Here is a 16,811-nt window from a genome sequence, read left to right on the forward strand (position 1 = left end):
CATTGAATAGGTACATAAAATTCCACTTTAGAAATAATTTTATTTGTAATGGGAAACAAACCGACACTTCCCATTGACACTGGGTATTGCATGTAAGATTAGATGAGTGGCTACACATTACAAAAACGAAATTGCAAATATCTGCCAAAACAAAGGAGAAAATGCACCTGACCACTCTTAAGAGAGACGTCTTGTAGATTTTACATTAAGAAAGGAAGATACACAGGGCTATTACAAATGATTGAAGCGATTTCATAAATTCACTGTAGCTCCATTCATTGACATATGGTCATGACACACTACAGATACGTAGAAAAACTCATAAAGTTTTGTTCGGCTGAAGCCACACTTCAGGTTTCTGCCGCCAGAGCGCTCGAGAGCGCAGTGAGACAAAATGGCGACAGGAGCCGAGAAAGCGTATGTCGTGCTTGAAATGCACTCACATCAGTCAGTCATAACAGTGCAACGACACTTCTGGACGAAGTTCAACAAAGATCCACGAACTGCTAACTCTATTCGGCGATGGTATGCGCAGTTTAAAGCTTCTGGATGCCTCTGTAAGGGGAAATCAACGGTCGGCCTGCAGTGAGCGAAGAAACGGTTGAACGTGTGCGGGCAAGTTTCACACGTAACCCGCGGATGTCGACGAATAAAGCAAGCGGGGAGCTAAACGTACCACAGCCGATGGTTTGGAAAATATTACGGAAAAGGCTAAAGCAGAAGCCGTACCGTTTACAATTGCTACAAGCCCTGACACCCGATGACAAAGTCAAACGCTTTGAATTTTTGGCGCAGTTGCAACAGCTCATGGAAGAGGATGCGTTCAGTGCGAAACTTGTTTTCAGTGATGAAGCAACATTTTTTCTTAATGGTGAAGTGAACAGACACAATGTGCGAATCTGGGCGGTAGAGAATCCTCACGCATTCGTGCAGCAAATTCGCAATTCACCAAAAGTTAACATGTTTTGTGCAGTCTCACAGTTTAAAGTTTACGGGCCCTTTTTCTTCTGCGAAAAAAACGTTACAGGACACGTGTATCTGGACATGCTGGAAAATTGGCTCATGCCACAACTGGAGACCGACAGCGCCGACTTCATCTTTCAACAGGATGGTGCTCCACCGCACTTCCATCATGATGTTCGGCATTTCTTAAACAGGAGATTGGAAAACCGATGGATCGGTCGTGGTGGAGATCATGATCAGCAATTCATGTCATGGCCTCCACGCTCTCCCGACTTAACCCCATGCGATTTCTTTCTGTGGGGTTATGTGAAAGATTCAGTGTTTAAACCTCCTCTACCAAGAAACGTGCCAGAACTGCGAGCTCGCATCAACGATGCTTTCGAACTCATTGATGGGGACATGCTGCGCCGAGTGTGGGAGGAGCTTGATTATCGGCTTGATGTGTGCCGAATCACTAAAGGGGCATATATCGAACATTTGTGAATGCCTAAAAAAACTTTTTGAGTTTTTGTATGTGTGTGCAAAGCATTGTGAAAATATCTCAAATAATAAAGTTATTGTAGAGCTGTGAAATCGCTTCAATCATTTGTAATTACCCTGTACTTACAAATTAACTCATTGCAATAATAATATTAAAAAAAAAGTTTCAAGTTATAATATGTGTGATATGTCCCACACTGATTTTGATTGTGGTATATAATTGTGTCCAGAGTGTATAGAGTCCTTCATTAAGTTATGATATGCTTCAATTGTGTGTTTTGTAAAATTACAAATGCTGCTTGCTGTCATGGTCAGTCCCCAACCAACATTATTATTATTATTATTAAATTCGTACAAGTGACCGACATACAGCTTGACATTCCATGCATGCACATCTAGCTAGGTCAGCTGTATGATTGTATATCAGCTTTGAAGTAAAACTACACATCATAATGTTGCACCCTATGTATATGTTCATACTTGACTGTAGGGAAAACATAAGAAGAAAACTATTAAAAAAATTCCCCATATAGTAGAATAATAGTAGAAAATTAAAGAAATATTAATCTTCTTGTGCCGTGTGTTACCTGTATACAAAAAAAGGAAATGTGACAGAGTGAACAATCAAATACATGTTATACTGTAAATGCTGTAGAAACACTATCTTGATAATTATGTTCCTTTGACTTCTGTAGTAACAAATTAAATTACTTAATTCAATATTCAATGCAGGAACCAGCATATCTGAGGACAAAATTGAAGGCGAATTAACTGAGAATGAAGCATTCATTGGAGGTCTGCTGCTTCATCACCTAGAATTGCTTCAGTTTAATGCTCATGAAATATCAGAGATAATCTTGAATAAGGATGGAACTGCAAAGTCTGTTTTCCTTGGTGGTGGCTTGTACCCCACCCTGGCACTTTTCAACCATTCTTGCAATCCATCAATTGTCAGGTTTGTTTTGCGTGTTCATAATATTTCCAACTTCTAACCATTTATTTTTTATTTCATGGTGTTATGTTACAATTAAGTTCATGCAAAAATCTTACATTATAACTAGCTAATTTAATTAATATTTAATCAGGTGATGCTGAAGGAATTAAATTAGGAAATGAAGCAATAAAAGTGGTAGACAAATGTTGAAATTTGGGCAACAGAATATCTTATAATGCCTAGCAAAGAGGATATGAACCAAATTCAAGTGGAGGTTGGTTGAAGTATTAGAGTAGGGGTGAAGATACTTTTACAGAATGGGCTAGTATGGAGAGCTGTATGAAACTACTCTTCATACTGGATATTAAAGCCATCTAATTTCAGAATTATGTAATAGTGAGATTATGTTGCTGTAAATTTCAGACCAGAAACTAACATCATAACTAGCTTGTTGAAGTACTACGTAATAATAAAATTACACAAGTTAAATGTTAAATACAGACTATTAAAATTCAAACAGTGGGAAGTCCACCTTGGAATATCAACAATATTATAAAAAGGAGCATTGTAAAGATGAAAATTTGAATTGCAGACAGGCACAACAAAAAGACTGTTACACAATGAGCTTTTGGCCAAAGCCTTTGGCCTTTCTGGCAGGAGCAGCAAGAGATAGCAATCATGGGTGTTCGAGGTGTGCTTGCTGGTGTTGATGTGAGTATGTGTTTTTTTTTCTCTCTCTCTCTCTCTCTCTGAAGAAGGCTTTGGCTGAAAGCTCAATGTGTAACAGTCTTTTGTTGTGCCTGTCTGCAACTTGACGTGTAATCTTTACATTCATTAAAATTCTACATACAAGCAAGCCTGTAATGGTATTGAGGGACCATAATATAACATAAAATTTCCTTTTTCTGTTTAGTGTGGCCTATGCGATAAAATTCCTAATGAGCACAGGGGAATGGTTGTAACAATACAGACTATTTGTTTTCTGCTTTGAGTTTTCCATAAATGAATAACAGACAAAAACTGGCTTGAGAATAAGATTAAAAGACTGTAAGCTATGAGACAGTAGGTAATAGCTCTGAGAGAGATGACATAGTGGTTACAGCACTGGACTTGCATTTGAAAGTAGGTGGGTTAAAATTCCAAAACTTGAGAATCCCTTCAAGTGGATCCCAGGATGGCTTGTTTAGAAAGACCACAACTAATTTCCTGTCCCATCTTTATGAAATCCAATCCTTTGCACCATTCCCAAAGCCCTCTTTTTGACAAAAGCAATTAACCACTAATCCTCTTCATCTCTCCACTTTGTTGTTAGTACCAGACATGAATGGCATTGTACAGTACACTGATGAGTCAAAACATTATGACACTGCCCACCGCGACATTGGATGTCACCTGCTGGCGTTGTGGGCATGTGACACAGTAAAAAAAGTATGTAAGCAGAGCAGACACAGGTGAGGGAACACTGTAGCAAAGATATGGGCTGCAAATAGGGAAATCCATGGGGATAAGTGACATTGACATATGTCAGGTTATTATTACGCAGAACCAATGAATGATTATCTTGAAAATAGCGAAGCTAGTCGAATATTCATGTTCTACTGTCGTGAGCATCTATGGAAAGATCCACTCTTGTGAAGCCACCACTAGGCCTTGAATGGTTGGACATCCATGATTCTTCACAGAACGTAGGGTACGGAGGCTTGTATGCTCTGTAAAGTAGGATTGATAGTGATCTGCGACAGCTCTGCCGAAAGAGCACAATGCTGGTGCACACACAAGTGTTTCAGAGCACACTGTTCATCGTACATTGTTGAACATGGAGCTCTGCAGCAGTCATTCACATGTTCACCCTATGACATCGTCAATTATGATTACAGTGGGCATGGGACCACCAGGATTTGACCACTAAGCAATGGAAATATGTCGACTCTTTGGGCAAATCACATTTTTGCTACACTAGGTTGATGGTCGTCTCCACAAATACTGTCATTGAGGTGAACAGTGGCTTGAAATGTGCAGCACACTATGGACACATCTGTTGGGAGCAGTATAATGCTGTGGAATGTTATGTGTTTTGAAGAAGGGGGTCTTGGCATTACCGCCTGGATTGTGAGGAAGCTACACACCTCTATAGAAAATCCCCAACCTCAAGGTGTGCTACGTACTGATGAGATAAATGTCTGTTGAGATAAAACAGTCTCTAGCGGGCAACAACTAGGGCGCCTGCCCCCCCCCCCCCCCCCTTTCCCCTGCCAGTTGTACAAGGCTTGCTCAGGCATGCAGGGCTCTACCTGAGTCAATGGTTGTTCCCCTAGCAGTATGGAATAGTCTCATCAAACTACTACTCCTGATGGGATGGGTGTACCGTCAGGTAGTACCTACAGCCACTCATCAAAGAGAACTCGGTTGGTTAGTCCTCGTGAAAAGTTGTCTCAGAGTCATAGTAACAGGGCATTAGTGTGCCATAACACTCTCATTATGATCAAACGAATAGGGGGAACCTTTGAGAAGGTATCCCTTTTCTACATTCTCAAGGCATTGTAAGATATTGCTGGGTCCCTCAAAAGTGTCAAATAATTTCGTAATGGAACACTTGAAGTTGAAACTGCTAATGCAACCCAAATATCTAAGCTCCTGGTATGTAAGGCCTTAGGTGACTACCCAGTCGAGTCTGAGTTGCATAACACCCTTAACTTTAGTAAGGGTGTGATTACCCACTCTGATATAATGGAGGTGGACTATATGTGGAGTTATGTGAAGAATGGAAAAATATGGGCATCTACATCTACATCTACATTTATACTCCGCAAGTCACCCAACGGTGTGTGGTGGAGGGCACTTTACGTGCCACTGTCATTACCTCCCTTTCCTGTTCCAGTCGCATATGGTTTGTGGGAAGAACGACTGCCGGAAAGCCTTCGTGCGCACTCGAATCTCTTTAATTTTACATTTGTGATCTCATTGGGAGGTATAAGTAGATAAGTAGGGGGAAGTAATATATTCGATACTTCACCCAGAAATGCACCCTCTCAAAACCTGGACAGCAAGCTACACTGCGATGCAGAGCACCTCTCTTGCAGAGTCTGCCACTTGAGTTTGCCAAACATCTCCGTAACGCTATCTCGCTTACCAAATAACCCTGTGACGAAACGCGCCGCTCTTCTTTGGATCTTCTCTATCTCCTCTGTCAACCCGACGTGGTACGGATCCCACACTGATGAGCAATACTCAAGTATAGTTCGAACGAGTGTTTTGTAAGCCACCTCCTTTGTTGATGGACTACATTTTCTAAGGCCTCTCCCAATGAATCTCAACCTGGCACCCGCCTTACCAACATTTAATTTTATATGATCATTCCACTTCAAATCGTTCCGTACACATACTCCCAGATATTTTACAGAACTAACTGCTACCGGTATTTGTTCTGCTATCATATAACCATACAATAAAGGATCCTTCTTTCTATGTATTTGCAATACATTTGTCTATGTTAAGGGTCAGTTGCCACTCCCTGCACCAAGTGCCTATCCGCTGTAGATCTTCCTGCATTTCACTGCAATTTTCTAATGCTGCAACTTCTCTGTATACTACAGCATCATCTGCGAAAAGCCGCATGAAATTTCAGACACTATCTACTAGGTCATTTATATATATTGTGCAAATCAATGGTCCCATAAGACTCCCCTGTGGCACGCCAGAGGTTACTTTAATGTCTGTAGACATCTCTCCATTGAGAACAATATGCTGTGTTCTGTTTGCTAAAAACTCTTCAATCCAGCCACACAGCTTGTCTGATATTCTGTAGGCTCCTACTTTATCAGGTGCCCGTGCGGAACTATATCGAACCCCTTCCGGAAGTCAAGGAAAATGGCATCTACTTGGGAGCCTGTACCTAATATTTTCTGGGTCTCATGAACAAATAAAGCGAGTTGGGTCTCACACGATTGCTGTTTCCAGAATCCATGTTGATTCCTACAGAGTAGATTCTGGGTTTCCAGAAATGACATGATACGCGAGCAAGACACATGTTCTAAAATTCTGCAACAGATTGATGTCAGAGATATAGGCCTATAGTTTTGCGCATCTGCTCGACAACCCTTCTTGAAAACTGGAACTACCTGTGTTCTTTTCCAATCATTTGGAACCTTCCGTTCCTCTAGAGACTTGCGGTACATGGCTGTTAGAAGGGGGGCAAGTTCTTTCGTGTACTCTGTGTAGAATCAAACTGGTATCCCGTCAGGTCTAGTGGACTTTCCTCTGTTGAGTGATTTCAGTTGCATTTCTAGTCCTTGGACACTTATTTCGATGTCTGCCATTTTTCCGTTCGTGCGAGGATTTAGAGAAGGAACTGCAGTGCGATCTTCCTCTGTGAAATAGCTTTGGAAAAGGGTGTTTAGTATTTCAGCTTTATGTGTGTCATCCTCTGTTTCAATGCCATTATCATTCCAGAGTATCTGTATAAGCTGTTTCGATCCACTTACTGATTTAACGTAAGACCAGAATTTCCTAGGATTTCCTGTCAAGTCAGTACGTAGAATTTTACTTTCAAATTCACTGAACGCTTCACGCATATCCCTCCTTACGCTAACTTTGACATCATTTAGCTTCTGTTTGTCTGAGAGATTTTGGCTGTCTTTAAATTTGCAGTGAAGCTCTCTTCGCTTTCGCAGTAGTTTCCTAATTTTGTTGTTGAACCACGGTGGGTTTTTCCTGTCCCTCACAGTTTTACTCAGCACGTACCTGTCTAAAATGCATTTTACGATTGCCTTGAACTTTTTCAATAAACACTCAACATTGTCAGTGTCGGAACAGAAATTTTCGTTTTGATCTGTTAGGTAGAGGTGTAGGCCAGCAGTTGCAGGAAGTGTTGGGGAGTGAGTACCAGGTCACCAGCATTGTGAAGCCTAATGCAGGATTGGCTCAGGTGACTGTTAACATAGGGGGGGTTATGTAGGGATTTTGCTAAAGAGGATCAGGTAGTGATTGTGGGTGGGGCTGGTAATAGTATTGATAGGGATGGGGAGTATGACATAGATGGTAACCTGGAAAAGATAGTCACTCAGACTGGCAACACGAATGTGCGTTTCGTGGAACTGTTTCAGCATCACGATCGGCCTCATGTTAATACAGCCATCAGGCGTAATAACATGAGACTTGGGGGTGCGCTGATGACAGAAAGCATGAGTCACATTTCAGTGGTGTCGGTGGAGTCTATCAGCAGGACAGGTTTCACTAGACATGGCCTGCACCTCAACAGGTATGGGAAGGGGAGGTTGGCAAAGCTTATAGGTGACAGCATAGGTGGGGGTGGTGGGATCACTAATGGGAAAATTCCAGCAGTAGTGGGTGTTAGAGCTGCACCTTTTCTAGATTGAAGTCAGCTGATCGGTATTACTGCTTAAGGGAAGTCTGCCTAACAAAGGATACACTTTCGACAAAGCTTACATATCCGAGTAATGAGGTAATTAGTATATTTCATCAAAATATACAAAGTATTAGAGGTAAAGTTAGTGAACTGCTTATAGGTGTTGACTCTGAAATTATTGGTATATCTGAACACTTCTTAAATAAGGAGATAATTCAGAGGGTTCCTTTACCAGGGTACAGCTTGGCTGGCAGCTTTTCTAGGAGCTCTTTGCGGTGTGGGGGAGTAGCCATGTATGTGAAAAATGGCATCCCATTTGAGTCAATTGATGTTTCAAACTACTGCACTGAAAAGGTGTTTGAATGTTGTGCGGGTGTGGTTAAATTTAATGGAGCTAAACTTCTAACTGTTGTTATTTATGGATCCCCAGACTCCGACTTCACAACATTTTTGCTAAAGCTAGAGGAGGTTCTTGGTTCACTTTATAGGAAATACAAAAAGTTAGTTATGTGTGGTGACTTCAACATTAATTGTATAAGTGATTGTGCAAGGAAAAGGATACTGGTAGACCTCCTTAATTCGTATAATCTTATGCAAACTGTATTCTTTCCAACGAGAGTGCAAGGGAACAGTAGAACAACCGTAGACAACATTTTTGTTCATTCCTCATTACTAGAAGGGCATTCTGTTGGCAAAAAGGTGAATGGCCTTTCAGATCATGATGCACAACTTTTAATTCTAAAAGATTTTTGTGCTGCAACACATGTTAAATATAGTTATCAACTGTTTAGGAAAACTGATCCAGTTGCTGTAGAGACCTTTGTAAACCTTATCAAGGAACAAGAGTGGCAAGATGTTTATAGTGCTGATACAGTAGACGATAAATATAATGCTTTCCTCAAGACTTTTCTCGTGCTCTTTGAAAGTTGCTTTCCGTTAGAACGTTCAAAACAGGGTACTAGCACAAACATGCAGCCTGGGTGGCTGACTAGTGGGATAAGAATATCTTGTAGAACAAAGTGGCAATTATATCAAAACGTTAGAAACAGTCAGAATCTAAATGCAGCAGCCCATTACAAACAGTATTGTAAGGTGCTTAAAAATGTTATTAGGAAGGCAAAAAGTATGTGGTATGCAGATAGAATAGCTAAGTCTCAGGATAAAATTAAAACCATATGGTCAGTCGTAAAGGAAGTGGCTGGTCTGCAGAGACAGGTTGAGGATATAGAATCAGTGCGTAGTGGGAATGTCCGTGTTACTGATAAGTCGCGTATATGTACAATATTTAATAATCACTTTCTGAATATAGCAGGTGAACTAAATAGAAACCTAGTCCCAACAGGGCATCACATAGCGGTTTCAGAAAAAAGTGTTCCGAGACTGTTACCTGAAATGCTCCTCCATGATACTGACAAGAGGGAGATTGAGTTAATAATTAAATCACTAAAGACCAAGAGCTCTCATAGATATGATGGGGTATCTAGCAGAATGCTGAAGTATTGTTCTATGTATGTTAGCCCAGTACTTTTCCTTTAGGAGTGGTCGGTTTCCTGACCGATTAAAATACTCGGTAGTGAAGCCACTTTATAAAAAGGGAGACAGGGATAATGTTGACAATTTTAGACCTATATCTATGCCATCGGTGTTTGCTAAAGTTATCGAGAGGGTTGTATATACAAGGTTACTGGAGCATTTAAATTCACATAATTTGCTGTCAAATGTACAGTTTGGTTTTAGAAACAGTTTAACAACTGAAAATGCTATATTCTCTTTTCTCTGTGAGGTTTCGGATGGATTAAATAAAAGGTTGCGAACGCTAGGTGTTTTCTTTGATTTAAGGAAGGCTTTTGACTGTGTTGACCACAAAATATTACTGCAGAAGTTGGACCATTATGGAGTAAGAGGAGTAGCTTACAGTTGGTTCGCCTCTTACTTTAAGAACAGAAAGCAGAAGGTAATTCTCCGCAATATTGAGAGTGGTAGTGATGTTCAGTCCCAATGGGGCGTTCCCCAAGGGTCGGTGCTGGGGCCACTGCTGTTTCTTATTTATATAAATGATATGCCTTCTAGTATTACAGGTGATTCAAAAATATTTCTGTTTGCTGATGACACCAGCTTGGTAGTGAAGGATCTTGTGTGTAATATTGAAACAGTATCAAATAATGTAGTTCATGAAATAAGTTCGTGGCTTGTGGAAAATAATTTGCTGCTAAATCACAGTAAGACTCAGTTTTTGCAGTTTCTAGCTTACAATTAAAAAAGAATTGATATTTTGATCAGACAGAATGGGCATATTATAAGCGAGACGGAACAGTTCAAGTTCCTAGGCGTTCGGATAGATAGTAAACTGTTGTGGGAAGCCCACGTCCAGGATCTTGTTCAGAAACTAAATGCTGCTTTATTTACCATTAGAACAGTATCTGAAATAAGTGACAGTTCAACACGAAAAGTAGTCTACTTCCCATATTTTCATACGCTTACGTTGCATGGTATTATTTTTTGGGGTAATTCTTCTGATTCAAAAAGGGTATTTTTGGCTCAAAAACGGGCTGTTCGAGCTATATGTGGTGTAAGTTCGAGAACCTCTTGTCGACCCCTATTCAATAGTCTGGGAATTCTGACATTGCCCTCACAGTATATATTTTCTTTAATGTCGTTTGCTGTTAGCAATATTAATCTATTCCCAAGAGTTTGCAGCTTTCAGTTGGTTAATACTAGGCAGAAATCAAATCTGCATGTGGAATGCACTTCCTTGACTCTTGTGCAGAAAGGAGTGCAGTATTCTGCTGCATCCATTTTCAATAGGCTACCACAAGAACTCAAAAATCTTAGCAGTAGCCCAAACACTTTTAAGTCTAAACTGAAGAGTTTCCTCATGGCTCACTCCTCCGATTCTGTTGAGGAGCTCCTGGAAGAGCTAAAAAATTTAGCAAATTCCAGTGTTACATTGCTGATTTTCTTTATTTAAACTTAAGACTTATCGCCTGGATATGTTTTTTTTATATTTCATTTTATCTGTTTCTACTATCGTGTTTAATTCCATGTATTGACTCGTTCCATGACCATGGAGACTTCTCCTTAATTTAGTCCCACGGAACAATAAATAAATAGATAAATAAAAAATAGTCTGAAATCTGCCTCCTATTACTCTTGCTAAACAGATAAACCTTCCTCCTTTTTTTTTTTTATGTTCCTATTTACTTCCATATTCAGGGATGCTGCAACGGCCTTATGATCACTGATTCCCTGTTCTGCGCTTGCAGAGTCGAAAAGTTCGTGTCTGTTTATCAGTAGGTCCAAGATGTTATCTCCACGAGTCAGTTGTCTGTTTAATTGCTCGAGGTAATTTTTGGATAGTGCACTCAGTATAATGTCACTCAATGCTCTGTACCTACCACCTGTCCTAAACATCTGAGTGTCCCAGTCTATATCTGGTAAATTGAAATCTCCACCTAAGACTATAACATGCTCAGGAAATTTATGTGAAATGTATTCCAGATTTTCTCTCAGTTGTTCTGCCACTAATGCTGCTGAGTTGGGATTTCAGTAAAAGCAGCCAATTATTAACCTAGCTCAGTTGTTGAGTATAACCTCCACCCATAGTAATTCACAGGAACTATCGACTTCTATTTCACTACAGGATAAACTACTACTAACAGCGACAAACATGCCACCACCGGTCGCATGCAATCTATCCTTTCTAAACACCGTCTGTGCCTTTGTAAAAATTTCAGCAGAATTTATCTCTGACTTCAGCCAGCTTTCCGTACCTATAACAATTTCAGCTTCAGTGCTTTCTATCAGCGCTTGAAGTTCCAGTACTTTACCAACGCAGCTTCGACAGTTTACAATTACAATACCGATTGCTGCTTGGTCCCCACATGTCCTGACTTTGCCCCGCACCCTTTGAGGCTGTTGCTCTTTCTGTACTTGCCCGAGGCCATCTAACCTAAAAAACTGCCCATTCCACGCCACACAACCCCTGCTACCCGTGTAGCCGCCTGCCGTGTGCAGAACTCTATGAGGAGAGTCAATGGTAAACTGGAAAAATCAGCAACATTTATTCTAATGTTTAGTACTCCAGAATTACTTGAACATGTCCATGCACACTATATCCGTCTTAAGGTTTGCCCGTTTGTTCCGAACCCAATGTGATGCAACAAATGTCAAAGATTTGGCCATACCACTAGGGGATGTAATGGGAGGGCTACATGTGGCAATTGTGGAGGCTCAGCTCGTGAATCTGGTAATTCTTGTACACTTCCTGTGAAATGTGTAAACTGCTCTGGGGGTCACCCAGTGTGGTTCAGTGTTGTCTGCTAACATTTAACTTCTTTGGTGATAATACTCAGTAAATGCCTGAAGATGGCCTTGTAAGCCGAAAACCGGTTAGCAATAAAAATAATATTGTAGAACAAAAGCAAACTGGTGCTTTTCATTTATTATTGAAAATTCAGGAGTTGAAAGTCAAGAGACACATACACTATGGTGATGCTAAAAAAGCTTTCAAAGCTATGCAACCTCTGTTTTTTTTTTTGCTACTTCTTTTGCATCAGCCTTTAAGATGCCAATTGCTAAGTGTGGTGCTGCCGCACAGACTCAGACCACAGATTTGAGTATGAACACCTGCACTTGTTGGTGTACCTGTGGGGGAACCGCTTCACTTGAAACTGAAGTCATTCGGAAGCCATCAGCAATGGACTTACCATCTAAGCCGCATACCACTACCAACCATCAGAAGCCAATTAAGCTGTCCCCGCAACCCAGGCAACCACCTCCTCCCATCGGTAAAGACAGATGTTCTTCCAAAACTAGTTCCAAGTTCAAGAAATCTGTAATTAAACCTTCGGATCGATGAGCTCTCTCCCTTTCTGGTGGGAACTGTGCTCTTGAGGATATGGACTTCCAATCAGAGGAACTGGACAGCCGGGAACTGGCTAACATTCCCTGTGACCTCCCTGATCAATCATCACCTCCGAAGGAGAAAGAAAAGAACAACCATTGCTAAACAATGGCTTCCACAGGGACTTCTGTATTGCAGTGGAATTCAAATGGGTGTCGCTCACATTTGGAAGAATTACAGCTCCTGGTCCAGGAGAAACCATTCTGCATCTGCTTGCAAGAAATGTATCTTAAAGTTACCGACACACCTACATTATGGGGCTACCACCCGTACAGGGAGGATGGTACTATTGGAGACAGGGCTAAAGGTGGATTGGCTGTTTTCACTGATGACAGATGCCACTCCTCCACTGTCCATCTTACCATGACCATGCAAGCTATCGCTGTGAAAGTTCTCACACTCTTTAATATCACAGTGTGTTCTTTGTACCATCCACCTAATGATGCTTTAGATGTAGACATACTGGCAGAACTCTTCCGGGTGCTCCCATGCCCATTCCTCCTTGTGGGATACTTCAATGCACACAGTGTGCTGTGGGACTCAACAGCCACTTGCTCCAGTGGTCGGATGATCGAGCGACTCATCCATTCTGAGAATATCTGCCGTCTGAACATGGGTCAGATGAGACACTTTTCTACAGCTACAGGGTCTTTTTCAGCCATTGACCTTTATTTTTGTTCCCCAGCTATTGCAGACTCCGTTCAGTGGGAAGCGACTCCAGATTTCCATTCTAGTGACCACTTACTGGTATGGATCCATCGGCAAACTAGGATGGTGGCTGACAGGAGACCATGCAGATGGATGATACAAAGGGCAAATTGTTTATAGTACATTTGACAGGCTAGTTTTGAACAAAAGGGTTGTGCACGGGAGACGGTGGCCCATATCACTTGTGAGATCCAACAGGCTGCCGCAGAGTCCATCCCCCAGTCTAGGAACCACCTCAGACGGCGGCCTGTACCTTGGTGGAATGGCGACTGTCGATTGGCAATCAGGGCCAGACGAACAGCTCTATGGAACTTCAAACTACAGGAAACCTTTATGCTTTCAGACCTGCGAGAGCACATGTGAGGCGAGTGATAAAAAAACAGAAGAGGGCTTCCTGGAGGGAATTCACGACTTCCATAATTTTTTTTAAAGTGCATCTCCCAGAACAATTTACAAATCACAATGCAAAGTTTTATGGCATTCTGGTGGCACTGGAGAGGGTTCACAGACTTCACCAAATGGATAGACCAGCTGATTCAGCTCACCCATGACTCCTTACAGCAGCTCCAACACCGTGGCAAGAGGGTGATCTTTTGCTGGTTACCTGGCCGCAACAGGATACAGGGCAATGACATGGCCGACAAAGTCGCCAAGGAAGCATGTCAGGATGGCACTGTCCATCAGTGTCCCATCCTGTTGCACACCATCATCTCATTTTTTGACAGATGCATTGTGTCAGTGGGAGACTGAATGGTTGCAGGTGACAGAAAACAAACTGCGGTCACTCAAATAGACCACAGATGTGTGGTGGACTTCATGTCAGCCTCACCGATGGAAGGAGGTTCTGCTTACCAGACTGCACATCGGACATAGCCCTTTAACACATTGCTTCCTCTTCTGGTGGGAGGATCCACCACTCTGTGAAGTATGTAGTGTGCCACTTTCCATTCAGCATATTGTGGTAATGTGTGTCCTATATACTGATATTAGGGCAGCCCTCAGTCTCGATGGAGATCTGTCCACCATCCTTGCAGATACTTATTCCAGTGTTATAAGGGTGGTGAAATTTTGTGAACTGCCAGGCCTCATCCCTGGATTTGTAGAGAAGGGAGGCTGACTTTAATACATTATGATCTGCTCTGCATGTGGGGACAGCCTTCGTAACCCCTCATGAGATTTGCATGCTGACTTTTTGTCAGGGTGCTGATGACCAAGGTGTCGAGAGCGCCCCTCACCTAAAATCATCATCATCATCATCATGTGCTTGCATGGGACCTATGGTAGTTACTGAAGTCTCGGCGACAGCTATGAACCGCCTGTCTCCCTTCATGCTTGATGTCTTCCTTGATGACAAAGTCTTCTTTCAGCAGTATAATTGTCTGTGTCCTGGAGCCAGAATGGCATGACAGTGGCTTGAGGAGCATTATAGTGAACTCGCTTGATGTCTCTGTGACCAAATTCACCTGATGTAAATCTCATGGAACCCAGCTAGGTCGCTATCAGGTGTTATCACCACGTACGTAAAACAATGGCCCATTATTTATGGAAATTGCATGACCTGTGCATTGACATCTAATGCAACATACCTCCACAAACCTACCAACAAACTGTCGGATGCCTGCTATGTAGATTCAGTTATGTATTTCCTTCCAAAGACGGACAAACAAGCTATTAAGGAGGTGGTCATAATATTTTGGCTCATCAGTGTGTGTGTGTGTGTGTGTGTGTGTGTGTGTGTGTGTGTGTGTGTGTGTGTGCACGCGCACACGCTTTATGAAAGTCCTGAACTGTGTTTTCAGATATTTACCTCACTGAATAACATGAGTCGTAATGTAACCGTGTGTCTTCTTTCTTGTGTGTACTTATTCAACTGTAGATGGTTCAGTTAGTTTGAGCCAGATCTAGTTCTGTATAAAATCTAGAGACCACAAAGACTAAAAGTAAAAAATAAAATCACCAAAATTTTTTACACATTGTTTAGTGAACAAACTGGAAGTAATGGTAATGTACACAACAGATATATGTATGTATCCAGGAAGCAAAATGGGACTGTGTGAGACACTATTGGCAATTTCAATGAAGTTTTTATGGAAGTTGGCACAATAAATGATGTTTTAATAGGTATGTGCAGGAGGGTTGTCAAATCTACTTATCGTATCACTGTCATGCTGTAGATTGTTGCATTGAAGTGGTACATGCGATATCAACTCTGTGGTTTCAGGACTTAAAATCTTAAATGTGGCTGTAACTTCAGCAACTGTATGACAGTAAGCTTGGGGAGGTTGAAAAAAATCAGCCACCAATCGCAAATAAAGGTTTATTTGAATCTTTTGACCTAGGTTTTGACAATTTTAAAATTGTCTTCTTCAGGAGGTGTGATAGAACTTCATTACATAGCCTGCAGATTAAGTACATTGAATAAAACCAAATGGCTCTTGTCATATGAGACGTCCAATCTTAAATACACAAATAATGACAAGCCATGACTAAGGATTGCAGCATTATGGTATTACGTGTGTGCAAATCCAGTAAACTTTCTGAAGAAGATGATTTTAAAATTATCGAAACCTGGGTGAAGTGTTCCAGTAAATTAAAATTGTTGAATCCTAGGTCAAGGGCGCCAACAAACCTTTATTTGCAAGTGGTTGGCTGATTTTTTTTCAACCTCTCAGAGTTTCAGGACTTGTTCACTTCTTAGTAGAATGTCAAAGACACTAGTCAAAATATTCCCAGCAGGTTCAAAGAGCACCAAAATATTTTTTTCTCTTAAATGTTATTCCACATGCTGTTCATGTGGTAAGTGTAGGATTTGCAGCAGAAGCAGGCCAGTCTTCTTTCACATGATAATAAATGGCACTATCCAGACTTAAGTTTTTACTACAATTTTTTTTTTTTGGGACGGCACATGGACCATACCAATGATTACACATATGATGGTGTATAACCAGGGACAGGAAAATTCGTATAATCGATAATGTGAAAAATAATGCAGAGTGGGTATTTTCAATGACATTATGTGAAATTGGTGGTGCTGCACAAAACTTGCAAAAATTTGACATTTTCCCATATAAAAATGTCATAAATATTATGACAGCAGTTTACTTAAATTGATAAATGAAGGTTATGTTGAAATTAGATCTTGATTTTATTCTCTACATTGACGTTCATACGTAGCCGTAAAATGACTGTTTACTTCTCATGTAAGGAACTGATACCCTATATGTGACTTCAGACAAAAATATTCTACTTCCAATGAACTTTTTCTGTAAACAGCTTTTTCAGGGATGTCAAATTTCCTGACACATTTATGTGTAAAAAATGACACATTTAAGAGAAGTCTTGTATGCAGTGCATGAGTGAGATTGCACATTTTTAAAGTACATAAGTATAAATGTGAAAATCACCAAATACTGCATTGTGGCTTCACAAATGCATAAATTGGCATGACCACCACTTGG

At 41.0% G+C, this 16,811-nt stretch overlaps 1 protein-coding gene across 3 annotated transcripts in view; it reads left to right on the forward strand.

Annotated features, from left to right (window-relative positions):
• Positions 1-16,811, forward strand: part of LOC124721249 (SET and MYND domain-containing protein 4-like) — a 139,468-nt gene that overhangs the window by 58,590 nt on the left and 64,067 nt on the right. For all 3 annotated transcript variants that reach the window (XM_047246113.1, XM_047246114.1, XM_047246112.1), the window contains exon 7: positions 2,176-2,398. In XM_047246113.1, coding sequence (XP_047102069.1) covers positions 2,176-2,398 — 223 coding nt within the window. The remainder of the gene's footprint in view (positions 1-2,175; positions 2,399-16,811) is intronic.

The sequence above is a fragment of the Schistocerca piceifrons genome, chromosome X, assembly GCF_021461385.2.
Source record: "Schistocerca piceifrons isolate TAMUIC-IGC-003096 chromosome X, iqSchPice1.1, whole genome shotgun sequence".
NCBI classification, from domain to species: Eukaryota; Metazoa; Arthropoda; class Insecta; order Orthoptera; family Acrididae; genus Schistocerca; species Schistocerca piceifrons.